This window comes from Anabrus simplex, chromosome 8 (assembly GCF_040414725.1).
Source record: "Anabrus simplex isolate iqAnaSimp1 chromosome 8, ASM4041472v1, whole genome shotgun sequence".
Lineage (NCBI taxonomy): Eukaryota > Metazoa > Arthropoda > Insecta > Orthoptera > Tettigoniidae > Anabrus > Anabrus simplex.
The window spans coordinates 229,663,126-229,686,408 of NC_090272.1; the positions used below are offsets into that span (position 1 = coordinate 229,663,126).

Consider the following 23,283-nt stretch of genomic DNA (forward strand, 5'->3'; position numbering starts at 1 on the left):
GGGGCTCGAACGTAAATAGGAATACCGATACGGTAGTTATTTCTGAAAGAATGTGGGTTTCCCAACCTGTTCCAATAATAACCATCCCTTGCTGCCACTCACAACAATCAACAAGACTTTTGAAGTGGTTAGCGGAGACGCATTAACAAAGATATTCTCCTTATCTAAACTCTACATACCGGTACTGAAGTTTCGAGCCTCTTTATAACTCTCGGCAGTCAGTGTAGCTAAGTAGGCCTATGATGGACGGTTGAGTTGTAAATTATTTGGTCCTAGCAACGAAATTATTTCTTAATATTTTGACGGCCAGCGTGTTTTGGTCGGTACTATAATTGGAATATGTATTTCTTGTGTGTGTGTGTGTTCGTACCGTATTATTTTGATTCCTTCAGATTCGAAAAGTAAATTGTGTAACTTATTATACATACATACATAATCATTAGAGACTGTTATGCCTTTCAGCGTTCAGTCTGCAAGCCTCTGTGAATTTACTAAACGTCGCCACAATCCTCGATTTGCAACTAGTGCTGTGGCCTCATTTAGTTCTATACCTCTTATCTTTAAATCGTCAGAAACTGGGTCTAACCATCATCGTCTTGGTCTACCTCTACTTCTCTTACCCTCCATAGCAGAGTCCATTTTCTCCTACGTAACCTATCCTCCTCCATTCGCCTCACATGACCCCACCACCGAAGCCGGTTTATGCGTATAGCTTCATCCATCGAGTTCATTCCTAAATTAGCCTTTATCTCCTCATTTCGAGTACCCTCCTGCCATTATTCCTACCTGTTTGTACCAGCAATCATTCTTGCTACTTTCATGTCTGTTTCTTCTAACTTATGAATAAGATATCCTGAGTCCACCCAGCTTTCGCTCCCGTAAAGCAAAGTTGGTCTGAAAACAGACCGATGTAAAGATAGTTTCGTCTGGGAGCTGACTTCCTTCTTACAGAATACTGCTGATCGCAACTGCGAGCTCACTGCATTAGCTTTACGACACCTTGATTCAATCTCACTTACTATATTACCATCCTGGGAGAACACATAACCTAAATACTTGAAATTATCGACCTGTTCTAGCTTTGTATCACCAATCTGACATTCATTTCTGTTGAATTTCTTACCTACTGACATCAATTTAGTCTTCGAGAGGCTAATTTTCATACCATACTCATTACACCTATTTTCAAGTTCCAAGATATTAGACTGCAGGCTTTCGGCACAATGTGCCATTAAGACCAAGTCGTCAGCATAGGCCAGACTGCTTACTACATTTCCACCTAACTGAATCCTTCCCTGCCATTTTATACCTTTCAGCAGATGATCCATGTAAACTACGAACAGCAAAGGTGAAATATTACAGCCTTGTCTAACCCCTGTAAGTACCCTGAACCAAGAACTCATTCGACCATCAATTCTCACTGAAGCCCAATTGTCAACATAAATGCCTTTGATTGATTTTAATAATCCACCTTTAATTCCATAGTCCCCCAGTATGGCGAACATCTTTTCCCTCGGTACCCCGTCATATGCTTTCTCTAGATCTACGAAACATAAACACAACTGCCTATTCCTCTCGTAGCATTTTTGTTACCTGGAGCATACTGAAAATCTGATCCTGACAGCCTCTCTGTGGTCTGAAACCACACTGGTTTTCATTCAACTTCCTCTCAACGACTGATCGCACCCTCCCTTCCAAGATGCCAGTGAATACTTTGCCTGGTATACTAATCAATGAGATACCTCGATAGTTGTTGCAATCCTTCCTGTTCCCTTGCTTATAGATAGGTGCAATTACTGCTTTTGTCCAATCTGAAGATACCTTACCAACACTTCATGCTAATCTTACTACTCGATGAAGCCATTTCATCCCTACCTTCCCATTATTATTATTATTATTATTATTATTATTATTATTATTATTATTATTATTATTATCGTCGTTCATTGCTGTTCGTTGTAATAATATACAACCTTGTACTACGAAATAAACTTGTAACTTTCTTTATGAGGAAACGAGGGGCCCGTTTTTAATTAGTGCGGGGATGGGGCGAGTTTCTTAGCGCCGCTACTCGATGTTAGTAACACCATTCCTTACGCAGCCAGTCCCTGCTATGAATGGTGTGAAAATGCTGCTCATAGGGTTGGTTGGTGCATGCATTTCAGTGGGCTTGACAGACTGATACGTAACAGTAACTTCTGGCTCGGTGAGGAACGCGACGGGAAATTACATCACTCCACATTTCCTTAGTATGCCTCTTGAGTGATGACTAGGCCATCTATGACGGCTGATGGTGGAGCTGTTGAGGATCCAACCAGCCTTTGGGCTGAGGACTGAACATAAAGAGCAAATAGAGAGCGGTATCGTTCCCCCCTCCCCCATTGTGAGTTTTCCAAGGTGCGGCTCCAGCCGCCAATCGCGCAGTCCAGTCCGTCAGAAATGGACGAGAGCACGGGCTATTTCGTTAGTGACAGGGCTTTCCTTGACATTTTAATTGAAGAAGAAGAAGAAGTAGTAGAAGAAGAAGAAGAAGAAGAAATATTATTACTGTGCTATCTCGGCCCGAAAAGAAGGAAAGTCAACAGTATATTTGTATCGCACTATGAGGAAGGACGCTATAACATTTTAATTAACAGGCATCTTTTAAGTGATGAGACAAAGTTCAGGAAGTATTTCAGACTGAGTGTTTAGTGATACTTTTAAAAAGTGAAATTTTGAAAACCCCGTGCAATCGGTACAAGAAGCCTATTAGCCCAGCTGAGAAACTTGCACTCACTCTCAGGCACGGACATTTTAATCTTATTTTAAGAGTGTTTAGCTCAGCTGATTAATGTTTTTACAGTAAGACATAACGATCAGTAAATTTGTGGTCGTAATAGACTTCAAGATTTTTTTTTGCTAGTGGTTTTATGTCGCACCGACAGAAATAGGTCTTATGGCGACGATGGGATAGGAAAGGCCTAGGAGTTAGAAGGAAGCGGCCATGGCTTCATTAAGGTCCAGCCCCAGCATTTGCCTGGTGTAAAATCGAAAACCATGGAAAACCATATTCAGGACTGCCGATAGTGGGATTCGATCTCACTATCTCCCGGATGCAAGCTCACAGCTGTGCGCCCCTAACAGCACGGCCAACTAGCCCGGTAAACTTCAAATTTAACAAAAACCCGCAACCAGTATGTCAATTATTTACATGCCATTCCATCGGTGTAATTTCGTGGAAGCGGATATAATTTAATTTATGCAGTCGCTAAACTGTCTAACGCACTACTACTCAATCTAGGGAATGAAGGAATCAATAAAAACGCATGAAAATGATAATGCAGTGTGGGATTTACATTTTATTTAAAAGTACATATTACACTGTATATTCATTCCTATATATTATGTCCCAGTAATCTTGACAAGATATCAAGACTGTTTACATCTGAGCACGGCTCGGCTTTTATCGGCCCTAGATAGACAGAGGAGAATGCTTGCGGAGATGTTGAGCAATAGTCACTTGCTTCTGTCGCAGCGACAGAGCAATATCGCGCGGCCATAGGGCGATGTGTGTGTACGGCAAGTGGGAAGGTGCGGGCTCGTGGGAACTATGATGGTGGCAGCAGTAGTGACAATTCTTCTGATAATAGGAGGCGTAGAAGTGAACCCTGGACCAACGGGATCATTGAGTTGGGAGGACATAGAACAGATTAGGGAAATAGAGATGCTTGCCAGATTGAGCAAACGAGGGAGCTAATTCGCCAGTTGAGAAATGATATGACAGAAATGAAAGACTGTATAAGAGAAGAGATACGAATTATGACGGAAAAGGTGGTGGAAAACTCTAGGGAAATAGAATTATTGAAGTCGAAAATGAAGGTGATTGAAGGGGAAATGGAAAAATTAAAGTGGGAACAGAAAATGACCATCCAGGACGCAAAGAGGAAAAATATTTTCATATACGGCGTTCCGGAGAACGAAAAGGAGGGTTTGAATTATTTGACGAGTAAAAGTGTTGGATATTATAAATAAGCATATAAAGATAAATTGTAAAGAAGAAGATATTCATGAAATTTATAGACTGGGGAGAGTCAAAGGGAAAATACCTATCCTCAATGGGGAGAACTTAAAAGGAGAAAGGATTTGGTTGAGAAGAGATATGCATAAAGAGACAGTCATGGAACAGAGAGTCTTGCGATTTCATCTAGTAAAAGCTAGGAACTATGGACTAAAAGCATACATAAGAGGCAAACGTCTTATAGTAGGTGACAGTAATCGGTCGCGTATTTAGTCAATTGCACAGCTACGGGAAATGGATAGACAGTTGATTTCATCGCACCAGGAAGTGCAACTGTCTGTAGAGCAAGGAATGTGCCAGTCAGCTGCCTGTAACGTACAAACTGATGACAACAGCGACCTTCATACTCTACAGAAGAATAGAAGACTGCAGAGTGACGAACGCACACTAGAGGGGGATGGACAACCAGCTGACTGTCGAGTCGACACGAATCCAGGGAGCAGCGCTCCATCTGATGACAGAAGCAAGACGTTGGCTGGGAAAGGTAAATCGTTGAGTGTAATAGACTTCTGGGTCAAAAAGGCCAAAGGACAGAAAGACAATTTAGATAAATAAATTATTAGTTCACCAGAGGGTAGTATTCTAGAACTGGAGAATAAGAGATTAACTAGAAGTAAGACAAGTAACTCGTTTGAGGGTAAAAGTAAGAAATAGCTAGAATGGAATATTGGTATGGTCAACATTGAAGGTTTTTTGAACAAGTTAGGAAATGAACAGGTGAAATTGTTAATGGCAGAAATGCATATCATTACCTTTGTCGAGAGTTGGATAGCACCGGATATGAAGTACATATTGAAGGTTTTAAAACGTATAGTAAGACAAGGGGCAGGAATGCTCGTAAAAGTAGATATCTCGGTGGCATACTAACCTTGATAAGGGAAGAAGTAAAGGAGAAAATTAAAATAATAGAATCAGATATAAAATAAATACTTTGGCTGAAAACAAGGGTAAAACAGAAGAGGGATGTTAATCTATGTCTCGGTTTTGTATACAATCTTCCCGAGGGCTCGACATTGGCAAACAAGGAATTCTTCACAAAGTTAGCATTAGAAGTAAACAGATTAAAGAATATACATGAGGACATAGGTTTTGTGATCATGGGGGACTTCAATGCGAGGATTGCAGACTTAAAACCAGTTTATTGTAAAGAGACTGAGGAAATAATAATTGGAGAAAGAACTAGTCAAGATAAAGGTTGCAATAACTATGGCAAAAAAACCTATTAGCATTATGTGGAATAGAAGAACTCTATATTTTAAATGGGTGGTGGCCAGGAGATGAAAGGGGTAATTTATCGTTTATAACAGAAACGGGTGATATTGCAATTGATCTAGTATTATGTTCTAAGGAGACATTACCACTCATTAAGAGGATAATGGTTAAAGTTTGGGGAGAATCGCATCACTTACACGTAATTATAAATATGGTAAGCACGGAAGAGAATAGTGAGGGGAATTATCAAAGTAATATTAAAGAGAGATCAGTGACAAAGTTTATATGGAGAGAAGACCTTAGCGCAGAATTCAAGGAATATTTCAAATGGAGGTCCTTTGAAATTATTAAGCAGGAATTAAGACGGCGATGAAAGAAAATAAAATAGACGAGGCGATAAAGCTAATAGAAAACACAATACTGATGGCAGGACATAAGATGCGGGCTCGGGAGGTAAGATTACAAAAAATTGTGGGTGGTACGATGAAGAATGCAAACGAAAAAAAGCAGAAGTAATGTAAGCACTAGACACATGCAGAAAAATAGGCGGGCATGAACCAAGAACTGCATTCTGTAGCAAAAGAAAAGAGTACAAAGAATTATTTATAATAACTAAAGATTTGTGGCAGAAGAAACAGACTGACAACTTAAACAGAAATGCTCTGAATAATGATATTAAGAAAGTATGGTATAGAATAAATCAAATTTGTAAAGATAAAAAAATATAACTCGGGTAAATATGTCATAGAGAATGGATAGAATACTTCAGTAAACTATTAAGTGGTGAAGATAGTTGGAAACAGGATGTAGAGAAGATGAGAGTCTTGAGAGGATTGGAGTGCATCCTGCCTGATTTAGATAACGAAATTTCAGCCGACGAAGTAAAGGAAATATTAGAGAAAGAGAGGAAGGGGAAATCAGGAGCAATTCAGGTATATGCAATGAATTCTGGAAGGAAGCAGGCAAAACAGCTTTATCCTAGCAAGTATAGTCAAAATATTTAACAAGATCTTCGAGGGAGCAAGATTCCCTAAATCATGGCAAGAAGGAATCATCTGTCCTGTATACAAGAAACGTGGAGATAGATCTAACCCAAGTAATTATAGAGGGATTACGTTGCTAGATTCTTTAAGTAAGATATACACAGGGATATTGGCAAAGATATTAATGAATTGGGCGGAGGAGTACTCGATCCTGTCGAGATTACAAGCAGGGTTCAGAAAGGGAATGAGGATAAGTGACAATATATTAGTAGTTAAAACAGTAATAGATAAATATATTAAGAAGAAAAGAGGCAAGTTGTACATTACTGTCGATTCGGTGAGTAGAAGAGCTGTCGTCCACAAGTTGGGGCAGATCGGAGTATCAGCTAAAATTATAAGAGCAATTGATAACATACACTGACTGACAGAGCAAATGCAACACCAAGAAGGAGCGGTCAGAACTTTATGCCAATTGCAGGGTAGACTGACGTCACTGAGGTATGCTCATGATGTGAAATGCGCCTCTGTGCTGCGCACGTAGCGAACGATAAATGGGACACGGCGTTGGCGAATGGCCCACTTCGTACCGTGATTTCTCAGCCGACAGTAATTGTAGAACGTGTTGTCGTGTGCCACAGGACACGTGTATAGCTAAGAATGCCAGGCCGCCGTCAACGGAGGCATTTCCAGCAGACAGACGACTTTACGAGGGGTATGGTGATCGGGCTGAGAAGGGCAGGTTGGTCGCTTCGTCAAATCGCAGCCGATACCCATAGGGATGTGTCCACGGTGCAGCGCCTGTGGCGAAGATGGTTGGCGCAGGGACATGTGGCACGTGCGAGGGGTCCAGGCGCAGCCCGAGTGACGTCAGCACGCGAGGATCGGCGCATCCGCCGCCAAGCGGTGGCAGCCCCGCACGCCACGTCAACCGCCATTCTTCAGCATGTGCAAGACACCCTGGCTGTTCCAATATCGACCAGAACAATTTCCCGTCGATTGGTTGAAGGAGGCCTGCACTCCCGGCGTCCGCTCAGAAGACTACCATTGACTCCACAGCATAGACGTGCACGCCTGGCATGGTACCGGGCTAGAGCGACTTGGATGAGGGAATGGCGGAACGTCGTGTTCTCCGATGAGTCACGCTTCTGTTCTGTCAGTGATAGTCACCGCAGACGAGTGTGGCGTTGGCGTGGAGAAAGGTCGAATCTGGCAGTAACTGTTGAGCGCCCTACCGCTAGACAACGCGGCATCATGGTTTGGGGCGCTATTGCGTATGATTCCACGTCACCTCTAGTGCGTATTTAAGGCACGTTAAATGCCCACCGCTACGTGCAGCATGTGCTGCGGCCGGTGGCACTCCCGTACCTTCAGGGGCTGCCCAATGCTCTGTTTCAGCAGGATAATGCCCGCCCACACACTGCTCGCATCTCCCAACAGGCTCTACGAGGTGTACAGATGCTTCCGTGGTCAGCGTACTCTCCGGATCTCTCACCAATCGAACACGTGTGGGATCTCATTGGACGCCGTTTGCAAACTCTGCCCCAGCCTCGTACGAACGACCAACTGTGGCAAATGGTTGACAGAGAATGGAGAACCATCCCTCAGGACACCATCCGCACTCTTATTGACTCTGTACCTCGACGTGTTTCTGCGTGCATCGCCGCTCGCGGTGGTCCTACATCCTACTGAGTCGATGCCGTGCGCATTGTGTAACCTGCATATCGGTTTGAAATAAGCATCAATTATTCGTCCGTGCCGTCTCTGTTTTTTCCCCAACTTTCATCCCTTTCGAACCACTCCTTCTTGGTGTTGCATTTGCTCTGTCAGTCAGTGTATATTCGGAATTTAAATGTACTGTCAAAATTAAAAATGGTTTAGTAGTGGGAGAGATAACTTCTAAAGTGGGTCTTAAAAAAGTGTGTAAACTGTCCCCCATATTATTTTTATTGTTTATTAACGATATTTTCCACTCGAAAGTATTTAAGAAAGGAGCTTATCCATGTCTCGAGTATCAAGATATTCCAGGCCTAATATTTGCGGACGATATAATTCTATTCGCATTAACACTCAAAAAGATGCAAAATAGTATTAATGAGGTAGAGAACTACTGTAAAGAGTGGAATTTAAAGGTTAACCCACAGAAAACCAGAGTAATGATTTGTAAAATGGTGTAAAGCTTTCTAAGAGTGAACAGTGGTGGATGGGGAAGACAAAGTTAGAAGTGGTCAAAAAAATCGAATACTTAGGGACGATTATAAGTAGTAATTGTAGATGATTGGACCAAATAAAAAGAGCAAAAATGAAGGGAATAAGTGCTTTGGCTAGTATCAAAATATTAAATAAAAAGATGCCTAACATAGAATACAAAGTTCAGGAAAACATATTTAATACAGTAGTTAAAGCTAAGGTATTGTATAGATCAGAAATTTGGGGAATAGATCAGGGAATTGTAACATTAGAGGTAATCGTTAGTAAATTTGCCAAAATAATTATGGGACTGCCAAACTGAACTGCAAACAAGAATGATGTGTGAAGGGGTAAGTATACGGGCTGATATTGCAAAACGAATAGTCAAGTATTGGTTGAGATTAAAAACGGGGGGAGGTGGTGAAATATTAGGCATAGCCTATCAGCACCAAATGAAACATCTAAACGAAGGCTACTGGGTGGATGGGGTGAAGAAGCTTCTAGAGTACATAGGATTGGGATCATACTGGGTAAGTAATATATAAAGGAATGACAGGAGATTGCATAAGAAACTAGTTCAAAGAGTGAAAAATATAGAAAGGCAAACAATAAGGGCAGAATGCAACAGCAAGGGAACACTAATAGAATTTTGTAAAATAAGTGAGAATATGACTATAAGGGCACAAATGTTAACAAAAAGGGAAATGAGAAGAATAATCTGGCGGTTGATGCGACTGTATAAAAATAAAGCTTTAAGAGAAAAAATGACGAAAATAAATGTATTTTATGTAATTCAAATATGGAAGTGGCACATTTGATTAAGGACTGTAAAGAAACAAGAAATATTAGAGAGAAGTACATAGAAAGGAAAGAGTTGGATAAAATCCTAAATGAACATGAACTTTACACACTTTCAAGGAAGAGAGAATGGAAGAAACCGGGAAAAATAACAAAATTATTTAATATTATTAGAGGTATTTGGGAAAAAATGTAAAGGAAACAGAGATAATTTCATGTAGTTACGGAAGAGGTGTCCTGGAATGTACAACTTAGTTAAAATTCACAGAGCTTGATAGCTGCAGTCGCTTAAGTGCGGCCAGTATCCAGTATTCGGGAGATAGTGGGTTCGAACCCCACTGTCGGCAGCCCTGAAGATGGTTTTCCGTGGTTTCCCATTTTCACACCAGGAAAATGCTGAGGCTGTGCCTTAATTAAGGCCACGGCCGCTACCTTCCCATTCCTAGGCCTTTCCTGTCCCATCGCCGCCATAAGACCTATCTGTGTCGGTGCGACGTAAAGCAACTAGCAAGTTAAAATGCAGGAAATACCTCATAAGGATAAGATATATTTAAGCAACTATTAAATAATATGTCTGTGGGAGTAAACTATAATTGAATGTGGTATCAGTTACAAGTGAGTTACATTTCCAAATTGAACAGAACCAGTGGCATGTGATAGCGATGGATACGATGATCGGACGGTCTCTCCCCCGGGTTGGTGGCCATCCGCGGCTGGGGGGAGGGGATGTCCGTTCTTTGTTTCCATTCGGTCGTGTGGAGTTAAATATATTTGATTTACCGCAATTAATAATTCTGGTTGCATGTGAGTGCAATGGTCGCGGCGGGCGGACCTTCTCCCCATCCCCGGTGGGCGGTTGTCCCTGACTTGGGGGGGGGGGGCGTTCTGTTCGCTGTCTTTATAAGGATGTATAATATGTATGGGGTATGCAACATATACTAACATTATCTAACTGTTAACGAATTTGAACATCTTTGGATTTTTTTGTATCTTGCTTTCGTTTATTGGTTTGTTGGGAGTACGGTACGTTCAAATTTAAGTGCATGTAATGTTTTAGATTACAGTAAACGAATACGCTCTCCCTAGTTGGTGGTCATCCGTGACTGGGAGAGAAGTGTATTCATTCATTCATAAAGGGAGTTCAGTCAAAGTTGCAAAGGTTTCCACATCTGGATTGTTCTTCAAATTTAATTCGAATTTGTCTTTAGCAAATACATTAACGTTCTCCCTAAACACTCATTAACGTCTTCCAAAGTCTGAATAACATCAGGCAAATACTTGTAGCCATGGTAACACTTTACTTCGCACGGCTTTACTTCCAAATTGACGTTTCGCAAAACGAATGAGCATCGCCAGCGCGCTACCGCAGCGAGAACAGCTGATGCAATACGACAGCGGTAAACATTCTTCGTAAAATGTAATACCGCACTCAGAAAAGCTAATGAATCTGGATTGAAAAGAAATTCACAAAACAAGACTTTCTAGCAACATCCCACAGTAAAAAGAATGAGGAAATAACACATCACTCCCCGCTAATGGCTGGCACAGGAAGGAGGTTTATGGCCTACAAAGGGAACGCTCCACTGATCCCAGAGTCACTTTCTTGCCACTTCTCTTTTCCGAATTACACTGAGACATGCTAAATACGCACGAAGTATACTAATCAACACACGGACGTAAATCAAATCACAACTCTATTCTTATACACTGAACTATTAAACCTGTATTGTACTAACTTATGATATTCTAAACTGTAAATTATACTATACTGTACTATACTACAAAGATAAAGACTAATATGAAAAAGACAAATTACTGAAGAAAAATGCAAAAAAGATCGCGAACCATACCGAATACCATACACGCTGAGCGAGACACGTTAACCAACCGCGTGGTGAAGGTAACTTTACAATCGGCAACTAGGCTTCGAGATCGCGCTCTGCTGATATAAGTCGATATGAATGGCAGCTTGGGATTGGTTGGATCAAATACAATATAGAGAATACATGACACTTTGCGAGATATCGCAAGACATTGATTGCCAGCGCACCTAGCGGAACGACCTTAAAACTGACTGTAGTAGTAATAGCTATCAACTTATGCCGTGTGAAATTTTGATCTTGGATTTGCGTTAAGAAGAAGATTTCCGTGAAAATGTAATTCATCCGGTGACAAAAGTTTTTGGGATTATAATCATACAAGCACTGATGCATATTTGGTAAGGTTTGTGCTGTTTTTGGTTGCAATAACGGCCGGATGCCCTTCTTCACGCCAACCCTATATGGAGGGATTTAATCACTAGACCTCGGATTTTGGGGAAAAGCCTATTTTGTTCTTGAATACAGAACTTAAAATGAAGTTATATTTACATGTTTAATGTATTTATAATGTTAGAAACGGTGGTGGTTCTATAGTGCCTAAAAGTATCTGGATTGACGTTAGAACCTATATTTGCTTATATTCCTGTAATTTCAATTTTTTTTTCCCTAAATCGGTTAACATGCTCTTAATATATTCAGAGAAAATACAATATTTGCTGACTCGTTTTCAGTATCTTAAACAAAATCTTCAAATCGGAAAGCTATAAACCACACACTCCGTAAAACCTTAAGAACCTCCCGCAACGAACACTTCCGTAGTCTGGCACGAGGCTGGAGACAGTATCCACTGAAAAACTGCATTTCATTCTGCGAGAACACTTCGGTATTCCCGTTTGTTCAGTGTGTGAATTATGCCGGAAGTGTCAGGTTCCAAGTCGCCTTTAATTAAAAAGTTACGAGTTTCCCCATTTCACATCGGATGATAAAATTATATTCTGTGAGTGACGTTTGCAGCAAAGAGGTAAGGGAATCTTGTTTGATATTTCCCCCTAACGAGTTATTAACAATTTAGCAAAATAAACATGGTATTTTAATTGATGCCTATTCAAATACGTAAAATTGAAGCTGCCTAAAAATATTTTAGAACATATTTGACAGCTGATTTAGGCAGCTAAATAACATTTTAGCACCTAAAAATCCGAGGTCTAGTAATCACCATTGCATGTTTCTGGGTGGTTGGAAGTGTAGTGTGCTGTCTGAATATGAAGAGAAAGTGTTGGAACAAACAGAAACACCCAGTCCCCGAACTGGAAGAATTAATTAGACGCGATTAAAATCACCAATCTCGCCGGGAATCGAATCCATGACCTTCTGAAGTGAAGGCCTCAACGCTAACAATTCAGCCAAGAATTCGGACAAAACGAAATCATTATTGAGTATCATTATTATTATCAGTTTTACCGTGCCACTTGTGTAGTTTCAACATTATCACCTGACGTTTAAGGTTGGGCCGCCAGGTGCGCCACTGTCAACATGTCTCGCAGTTTACTACGGGAGAATGCGCAAGTGTCCAGTGAATTTGGCTGGATGTCTATGTTCCATTGCATAACCACCAGACGGAGCCAAAATCGGTCAAAACGTCAATTCAGAAGTATAGCCGTGCTGAGTATAGGTCTTTGTTTTTGAGTAATTGTTAGGCCTGCCTGGTGGCTTCTGCGTCCGTTGAGTCTAGGCCTCATATAAAGCATTTAATTTTATCAAAATTTTCGACCAAGAAAATCTGTTGATTCAGAGAAAAAAAAATTCTACGCAATCTTTTAAAAACGCGGATAAAAGTAGGAGCAAAAAGTGCTGAAGCACAAAATAGAAGGCATAAGGTGTCAACATGTAGTAATCACACACACACACACACACACACACACACACACACACACACACACACACACATACACACACACACACACACACACACACACACACACAAACCCGTGCAATGAATTGTGTTTATTTTGCTTCATTTCATATCCCCAAGTACACATATTGACCTATCTGTATGAAAGGTGCTGGCCCTTAACATCCTTAATAAATAGCGTAAAGGGGAAGGGGGGTTGGAGGGACGGCTTCTTAGCGCCACTACTACGTATTTCCGCTAAATATTTGTTTTAATAATTAAAGAAATTACGGGAAAGAATTAGCTGAAAAAAAAACAGCAGAGATCAGCGTTGCCTTGCCACTCCGCAGATCTAAGTCTGTGATTTTCATTTGTGGAGTACACTGAAGGACGAAGAGTACCAAACAAACCACGCACATTGCAGGTACTTTAGGGAAACGTACGAACTGCCATAAGAAACACTACAGTAGCCGAGTTAAATCGTGTCAAGCGAAATTTGTTTACTCGGTTAAATGCCTGTTTAACTGCGGAAGGATGACATTTCCAGCATTTTCTACAAGGTAATAATTTATTTTACTTTCATATACTGTGTATGCTGATTTACAGACTTAAGAAGCGGTCGGCTGCGGCCAGGTGGGCCGCGGGTGTGGGAGACGCGGCTACCTGATTAATGACTCAGAAATAATCTCGACTGACAATTCCACACACAAACCTCCCCGCCCCCAAAGGTTACCAAAAAATAAAAATGCTACCGTCCACTTCACGTACATTTATTGTACATTATGTGATGCGTCTATTTAATAATCTTCACCTATATATTATTATGGCCGGCCCCACGGAGTAGGGGTAGCGTGCCTGTCTCTTACCCGGAGGCCCCGGGATCGATTCCCGGCCAGGTCAGGGATTTTTCCTGCATCTCAGGGCTGTTTCCAGGTCCACTCAGCCTACCTGATTACAGTTGAGGAGCTGACTGACGGTGAGATGGCGACCCCGGTCTAGAAAGCCAAGAATTACGGCCGGGATGTTCCGTCGTGCTGACCACACGACACCTCGTAATCTGCAGACCTTCTGGCTGATCAGCTGTCACTTGGTAGGCCTTGGCGCCATGGGGTTTGGTTTGGTTTGGATATATTATTATGTGTAGTAGTACATTTCCACGGGCTGCTCCTCATACTAGCCTTTGAAGTGTACGTACCGTACGCGATACATGGGCACCCTAGTGCTGAATAGGTCGACCTCGGCGATCTTCGAGATTCGTACTGGCAACCTTTGAAACACAAACTATGAATCGCTTATGCATCGCTGTGTGACATCTGGCGTACACTTTACGTACTAGTACTGTTGTTGTTTACACAGCAAAGCCAAACTATAGAATTCATGCTGGGAACAAGATTCGCATCGAGAAATATTATATAATGTGTGCGTGACACAGTTGTTGGCTTAAGATAATAAATGTTTAGAAAATTCATATCGATCGATCATATTATCGATTCAATTCAGATTTCATTTTCATTCAGTTGGCAGTAATACCGGAACCGTGAGAGCTTCCTCCTTCCTCCACCCCCCGAACAAAGAAATATCGCTAAAAGGTGCGCGGACTATACAAGCATAGCGCATTTTTCACGCCTGAAAAGTTTTCTGAAGGCAGTTGCCTATTAACAGAAAATGGAATAGGTTAATAATTATTATTGTTGAGAAAATTCGACCAAAACCAAAAATACAAACAAAAAGTTACACAACAAATGTCGAAGCCGAAAAAGTTGATTTTAAACACTCCAAAATGATAACAACATCAAAATGATCAATTCTGTTATTATTTTGCCAGTGTGTTGGAAATCAGATTCTTTGCATTTATTTTATTTTGATGGAAATTACACTACAGCAATGATATTTTCGAGACCGTATTAGTAATGAAGTACCTATACCGAGCGCTTTTCTTCACTCCGAAAGAATAACATGTTGACTTTAAAGGTCAGTGGGGCTGCGCTCATTCACACCAGTTAAATCAAATATACATTTGGTTTAAACATTATATATTTTAAAGTATAGTTTGGGCGCAGTTATAAGAAGCCGTTTGAGAGGTAAACCGGACAAAAACATACACACACCTCCTTTATTAGTATAGATATATTATTGTTAGTACAGTATAGACTAATAATAATCTATTATTAATAATTTTTATTTGGGGCGGCGGGGGGTGTTTGGGGGGGGGGGAATTGTCAGTCGAGATATTTCTGAGTCATTAATCAGGAAGCCACGTTCAAGGGCTGTGGGAAACTGTCATGTAATCGAGTGGTCATGTTCAAAATGGAAAACCCTGAATGTGTGTGTGTTTGTGTGTTTTGTAAGTGAAAATTGACTTATCTTTTCCTTTGTTCCAAATATATTTGAAATCATGTTATTGTTCTTACGTCCCACTAACTACTTTTTTGGTGGTTTTCGGAGACACCGAGGGGCCGGAATTTTGTCCCGAGGGACTTCCTTTACGGTCCAGTAAATCTACCGACACGAGGCTATTTGAGCACCTTCAACCTGAGCCAGGATCGAACCTGCCAAGTTGGGGGAGCGCCTCAACCGTCTGAGCCACTCGGCTCATAAAATAGAAAAATAAAAAGGGAGACGATTGCTAGACTCGGTTTTTAATGATTTAAAGATAACTGTGGAACTAAATGAGGCCACAGAACAAGGTGGAAATAGAAGAATACAGAAGCTTGGAGACTGAATGAACTTAAGGAGATTAGAATTGCTTAATACAGCCCAAGGTCATTCACCTCACATTCAATGTGACAATCTGTAAACAAAATGCAAGACCATTATTACTGAACAGCTGCTAAGTGTTGTAATTGCTAAGAAACAGAAAGGCTTCCCTAATTGTGGGACTGCCTCATGGCACAAATTCGGCCGAAAAATCAACAGGATCTATGATCATTTTGGATGGGGAAAAAATTATTTAAAGCAACACAATTCTCAAATTAATTTTTTAGAAATTCCCTAAGAATAAACTATGTGTATTTTTTGTGCACTGATAGCGTTCTTTGTATTTTTTGTTCTATTTATGTTTTTGCGAGATAAATGAGGTTTCTGCATTCAGAGTCGCTTATCTTATAATTGTTCACTTTTTATCCTATTCCACCATAGTACTGCTACAATCGTCAGACAAATCCCTCTGACGGATGCATTTGTTACTACATAGCTAGAAACTTCCGTGATGCGTGTGATGAGTATTTGTGTCATGCAAACAAAGTGAGACATCTTTTTTATATCCCAACTGTTTCGAACTTGTGTGAAATGCGGTATTCTATATTGATGCCAGTACTTTATTGGAATCGCAACAAGGAAATCCTTTCTTTTTCCCTCTCTGTGACCATTCGTCACGACGTAGGGTGTCCCAATCACAGTTCTGAACCCCCGCTGTTCCAGTAGTTCGCACGCATAACCCATCCATGATTGGGTTCGCGAAGTCAACGGGAACAGAAAATCCATACTCCGGCAACAACCTTGTGTGTGACGTCAGAAGGCGGTCAGTACGCAGACTCACAAGTGTGGCTGATAGAATGGCATTGCGATGACTTGAGCCCTGATTCCGGCCAGAAGCAAGTTGCCCTAGGGGCTGTCTGTATATCACAGTGTGGCAGCAACGAGAAGAACCAAGATGCTGGCCAATCATCAAACAGCTGTAGTTTCCTTCCTAATGGGAAACTTTCTCGTAGCGGTGAGTAACATCATTTCTTCCCACACGCTAAGAAATAAAACCAAGAATTATCTGTGTGATCGACAGTATAAGTGAAAACTATTGAAAGTGTGTCTCCTTTCCTATTATTGACCTTCAGTTAATTAATTCTTATTCCGAAGTTAGGGCCTATCGGTAAAAAAAAAAAAAAAACAACGTACGGTGTAATTTAGAACTACACATCTGGAACAATCCAATCAAAACGAAATATACAGCACTTCTGTCAAGAATCAGCTGTGTGAATGACAATTAGCATAAATGAAAACTTCGTAAAATGCGTCCCCTTTCTTGTTATTGAGTTCCAATTAATTCGTTCTTGTTCTGAATGTAGGGCATATCCGCAAAAGTGTAGCCTGTGGTTTAGAAGTACTAATCTGGAACAATTCCGTCAACCGTCCATCAACAAGTACCAGTGTGGATGACAATTAGTATAAATGAAAAGACAGTAAAATGACTCTCCTTTTCCATTAGTAACATTTCAGTTAACTTTGTTTTATTCTGAAAGTAGGGTTTATACGTGAGACCGTGCTCTGTTATTTAACACTACACATCTGGAACAACACAGTCAACACGAAACTGTGTCATCATTCAACAAATATGTTTTAGTTCAGTGGATACATTGCAAGCTTCGAAAGAACATTAAGAGTACTTTAAAGGAAGGAACATATTTTGTGAAATGTTAACAGGCTTTAGTCGGGATGTAGGTGAAGGTTGTTGTTTTATCGTTAATCCTCAAAATTAAATAATTTATATCGAACAGTTCTGAAGTCTCAACTTAAAAATAGTTCCCTTTAATCTACAGAATACCTGATGGTCAAAATAGTTTCTAAATTAATTCTTTATTTATAGAATATACTTTTTTAATTTGTCGAAAATATATTTTCGCTACATAAACAGTTATGTTTGTAGGCTATGTCACTCGCTGCCTTCCACCTAGTGATGGGCATAATCGAATATTTTTAATATTCGAATAATCTCCATCCGATTATTTCGATAATCGAATAAATAATCTAATGAGTTTCAAATATCATTCAGTTGTATCGCACAGAATATTCGGATGCGTCATGAATACATTTTTTGGTTTAAGTGTGTCGGATGGATGATAGATTGAAATAAGCGAATAGATGGACATATGCCTTTTTCCAAACGTATCTTCAAATTTTGAAACTAAATTGAGTGATTTAACTCTCTTAATAACATAACTTTTCATTCTATTATTTCGAAAGTATTCACTATTAAATTGCCTCATTAATTCGAATGCAGTTCCGAATAAACAATCGAAAAAATAATCGGATGGGAAACATATTCACTATTCTATTGTCTCATTCATTCGAATGAATAATCGAAAATACCGAGCTCGATAGCTGCAGTCGCTTAAGTGCGGCCAGTATCCAGTATTCGGGAGATAGTGGGTTCGAAGCCAGCCCTGAAGATGGTTTTCCGTGGGTTTCCATTTTCACACCAGGCAAATGCTGGGGCTGTACCTTAGTTAAGGCCACGGCCGCTTCCTTCGCACTCCTAGCCATTTCCTGTCCCATCATCGCCATAAGACCTATCTGTGCGACGTAAAGCAACTAGCAAAAAATAAAGAGAGAATTAATCGAAAAATCGAATGTAAAATATAATCGAATAATCGAGTAAAATTAAATAATTGAAGAAGCGATTATTTTGTATTCGATTATCCCGTCACTGTCTTGTGTTTGTTGTAGAGTCGCTCAAAACAAAACTGAGCGCATGGTCTTGTATGAGTTACTCGCAGATACTTTTCTCAGAAACAATGTGGGCGAGGGCGGTAGAATGCATCCCCTACTTGTCGTAAGAGGCTACTAAAATGGGCTCCAGTGGGCTCTTGGAAGCGTGGGCCGGCGACCATGGGGCCCTTAACAAAGTCCTGGCATTGCTTCCACTAATATTTTGTGCCAAGCTCCTCACTTTCATCTGTCCTATTCGACCTCACTTGGGCATTTTTTGTTCTTTTCTGACCTGGACGGTATTACAGCATTCGAGGCCTAGGGAGACTTGCATTTTATGCCCTCTGTGGCCTTTGTCTTTCTTTGGCAGATACCTTCCTTTTCCGAAGTGTCGGATCCCTTCCATTTTTTTCCTTTTGATTATTGGTAGAGGAAGGATGGCTGTCTAGTTGTACTTTCTCTTACAACAATAATCACCACCACCACCTCAAACAATTCATCACATGTATATAATGATTGTGAGAGTATCCACTTGGGAGGTGGAATCGGTTATTTGAGAAACCATACATGCCCATTTTCGGACAAAATAAGTGTAATGCATATATGTTAACATTATACGTATTTCCATGCTTCACAGAGAAAGCATAAATGTTCGCCTCATTATATAGGGTTTCAATGGGGCCTTGGAAATTTTCTCCTGGCTTACTATTAATAGGCGGGACATGTCTGAGGAACTTGAATAACAGACATGACAAGACATTCTCTTGGTGTTACCGTTAAAAGGGAGGATAAGTGAGTAATAAGTGATTTTGTTAAGACGGACAAAGTTGGAAAATGTTCTGAATTTTGACTTTAATGTTGTTGCATGAAGGCAAATTTTAAGATGAAACTTAATTACACAACTAAAGTGTGATGCGTAGTGTGCATTAAATAACCTTATTTTGTTACGTTTCTTGCTATCAAGAGTTTGAACACATGTCCAGCAACTTTCACTCCTCATATCACTATTTTTTGAAAACTTATTGTTTCAAAAATTATCAGAATTATTACAAAATATCTGATAAATAATTGGTATAAAAACCAGTCACAAATTCCGAATATGAGAAGCTGTAAACAGTTTTTTCCCCTTCTTAAAACTAGCAGCAGTGAACACGTATGCTTTTTCAAATAGCCGATTCAATTAACATTCTCTAAAATATTAAATGCGAGGAATATACATTATCACGCGCTGATTTATTTTTTGAGCAACTAGAGTAAATTTTTCTCGTGTTTTTTTTTTCATAATTAAAAAATCTCTTGGAGAAACCTGTCAGTTCAGTGATGAGACCGGAAGCTGCTTGGATCCTCAAATAGCATAACAAAAGATAATTGGAAACCGCAAAAACCTATCGTGGCGCCAAAATGAGGCGTCCAAGGCAAGGTGAGCTAGTTTGCTATTGCTTCCCTCACTGGGCTATCGCAGCGCAACTGACCTTATGAGTAACACGTTTCAGAACACTCGGACACACTGGTCGTCCGTCAAATGTCATTACAAAGCTGAGGACATTAGGTATTAAAAATCCTGTTTTAGGCAGCCTAAATAGGCATTAATAATAGGCACTAGCCAATTTTATATAAAATTGTATTAACTACTTTCTTTCTTAAGCCGTTTACGCTCCAGGGTTGGTTTTTCCCTCTGACTCAGCGAGGGATCCGACTTCTACCAACTCAAGGACAGTGTCCTGGAGGGTGAGATTTTTGGGTGGGGGATCCATCGGGGATGAGGACCAGTACCTCACCCAGGTGGCCTCGCCTGCTATGCTGAATAGCGGCATTGTGGGGGATGGGAAGATTCGAAGGAATAGGCAAGAAATAGGGACGGAAGCGGGCCGTGGCCTTAAGTTAGGTCTTATCCTGGCATTTTCCTGGAGGGGTGGGAAACCACGGAAAACCACTTCGAAAATGGCTGAGGTGGGAATCGAAGTCCCTCTACTCAGTTGACCTCCCGAGGTTGAGTGAGCCCCATTCCAGTCATTGTTTCACGTATCAAATTTCGTGACAAAGCTGGGAATCGAACCCGGGCCTCTTGGGGTGGCAGCTATTCACACCGTCCCCTACACCACAGAGGTGGACTACTTAACTATTAAATACTTAAATTTTCTCGTGAACAACGTTAAATAGGGGAGCATGCAAATAGTTTTGGAAGAGCAGCTTTGTTGCTGAACTAAATTCTGTCCAATAATAATAATAATAATAATAATAATAATAATAATAATAATAATAATAATAATAATAAAGATAATTTATTATTTTACGTCCAAGTAACTACTTTGACTGTTTTAGGAGACGCCGAGGTGTCGGAATGTTGTCACTCAGTTCTTTAACGACACGAAGCTGACGTATCTCGGCACCTTCAAATACCACCGACCTGAGCCAGGATAGAAATCAGAATAAAACTGTACTGGAAGTACTGGCTCTTCGGCTACGGCACAGTTGACTACTGTGCATTTTTCATATCTTTTTTTCGGTGGGGTGGGGGGTTATTTATTGCTCTTTTCGGTCAAGTTATTTCTATACCTCAACTTCACTGGATGTAATGAGGGGAATATCGCGTTGTTACATTTAAACTTTCCCCACCTAACCGTTTGTATGCGGAAAACAAGCGATCGCATGAACAAGAAACTTGATGTGAACATTGCGAAGGACACAGGGAAGAGAAACTATGAATAAACAATTCCAGTGAAACACTTTTAATGCGTTGCAATTTCTTATGATGTCCCTGGTTTCGTTAACGTACGTAGTAGTCTCACACTACGAAGTGTGTTGGAAAAATGGTGTTCGCAGAGTTGCCAGATCCAATAAAATGTCCGCAGATGTTTGGAAATATATCATTTACTATTGATGATGTTACTTGAAATTAAGGTGGTGCCTTTTAGTGTAGACATCGTTAAAGTAACCTTGAAGTTGTCCAGTCCAGCTAATACAAGATACAAATTTCTAAAACACTAGCAAATGTCTGGCTGTTTTTCATCTAGGTGTGCGCTAGTGTTTTATAGTATATAGTAGCCTCTGTATAAAGTCCCCCTGTGGGTGGGGGCGGTAGAATAACACCCACGGTATCCCCTGCCTGTCGTAAGAGGCGACTAAAAGGGGCCCCAGGGGCTCTGAACTTTGGATCGTGGGTTGGCGACCAAGGGGCCCTCAGCTGAGTCCTGACATTGCTTCCACTTACTTGTGCCAGGCTCCTCACTTTCATCTATCCTATCCGACCTCCCTTGGTCAACTCTTGTTTTCTTCCGACCCCGACGCTATTAGGTTTGCGAGGGCTAGGGAGTCTTTCATTTTCACGCCCTTCGTGGCCCTTGTCTTTCTTTGGCCGATACCTTCATTTTTCGAAGTGTCGGACCCCTTCCATATTTTCCCTCTGATTAGTGTTATATAGAGGATGGTTGCCTAGTTGTACTTCCTCTTAAAACAATAATCACCACCACCACCACCTCTGTATAAAGGAAAGGGTGACACACTAAGGTGAAAATTACAGGCCAGTCAGTTTGACATGCATTGCACGTAAGCTTTGGGAAAGCATTCTTTCTGATTATATTAGACACGTTTGAGAAATTAACTGGTTCGATTAGAAGGTAGTTCGGGTTTAGGAGAGGTTATTCCATTGAAGCTAAACTTGTAGGATTCCAGCATGATACAGCAGATATCTTTGATTGAGGAGGTCAAATGGATTGTATCGCGATTGACTTGTTTAATGCATTTGATAGGGTAGATCATGGGAGACTACTGGCAAAAATTAGTGCAATTGGACTTGACAAAAGAGTGACTGAATGGGTGGCTATGTTTCTGGAAAACAGATCTCAGAGAATTGGAGTAGGCGAAGCTTTATCTGACCCTGTAATAATTAAGAGTGGAATTCCTCAAGGCAGTATTATTGGACCTTTGTTTCCTTATCATATATATATGAGTAAAGAGGTGGAATCAGAGATAAGGCTTTTTGCGGATGATGTTATTCTGTATAGAGTAATAAATAAGTTACAAGATTGTGAGCAACTGCAAAGTGATCTCGATAAAGTTACGAGATGGACAGCAGGCAATGGTATGATAAGCTGGGTTAAAATTCAGGTTGTCAGTTTCACAAATAGGAAAAGTCCTCTCAGTTTTAATTACTGCGTTGAAGGGGTGAAAGTTCCTTATGGGGATCACTTTAAGTACTTAGGTGTTAATATAAGGAAAGATCTTCATTGGGGCAATCACATAGATGGAATTGTAAATGAAGAGTACAGATCTCTGCACATGGTTATGAGGGTGTTTAGGGATTGTAGTAAGGATGTAAAGGATAGGGAATACAAGTCTCTAGTAAGACCCCAAATAGGGTATGGTTCCAGTATATGGGACCCTCATCAGGATTACTTGTTCAAGACCTGGAAAAAAATTCAAAGAAAAGCAGCTCGATTTATTCTGGGTGATTTCCGATAAAAGAGTAGCATTAAAAAATGTTGCAAAGTTTGGTCTAGGAAGACTTGAGAGAAAGAAGACGAGCTGATCGGCTAAGTGGTATGTTCCAAATTGTCAGTGGAGAGATGGCGCGGGATGACATTAGTAGACGAGTAAGGTTGAGTGGTGTCTTTAAAAGTAGGAAAGATCGCAATATGAAAAAAGTTGGAATTTAAGAGGACAAATTGGGGCAAATATTAGTTTATAGGAAAATGAGTTAGGGATTGGAATAACTTAGCAAGGGAGATGTTCAATAAATTTCCAATTTCTTTGAAATCATTTAAGAAAAGGCTAGGAAAACAGATAGGGAATCTGCCACCTGGGCGACTGCCCTAAATGCAGATCAGTAGTGATTGATTGATAAATTTGTTTTGTGTAGAACAAACCTGAAAATTTAGGTTATTTTAAAACTAAATCATACAATCAACTCTTAAT

At 40.5% G+C, this 23,283-nt stretch overlaps 2 protein-coding genes across 4 annotated transcripts in view; one reads left to right on the forward strand and one right to left on the reverse strand.

The window, feature by feature from the left end:
• RpS24 (ribosomal protein S24) overlaps positions 1 to 23,283 on the reverse strand; it is a 325,883-nt gene that overhangs the window by 250,622 nt on the left and 51,978 nt on the right. The gene's annotated exons all lie outside the window — the stretch shown is intronic.
• The window catches only part of LOC136879035 (carboxypeptidase E), a 216,768-nt gene continuing 209,832 nt past the window's right edge, over positions 16,348 to 23,283 (forward strand). Inside the window, exon 1 of one of the 3 annotated variants that reach the window (XM_067152763.2) lies at positions 16,348 to 16,660. In XM_067152763.2, coding sequence (XP_067008864.2) covers positions 16,601 to 16,660 — 60 coding nt within the window. In that variant the 5' untranslated portion in view covers positions 16,348 to 16,600. The remainder of the gene's footprint in view (positions 16,661 to 23,283) is intronic. The other 2 variants (XM_068228931.1, XM_068228932.1) reach the window with 2 other exon arrangements.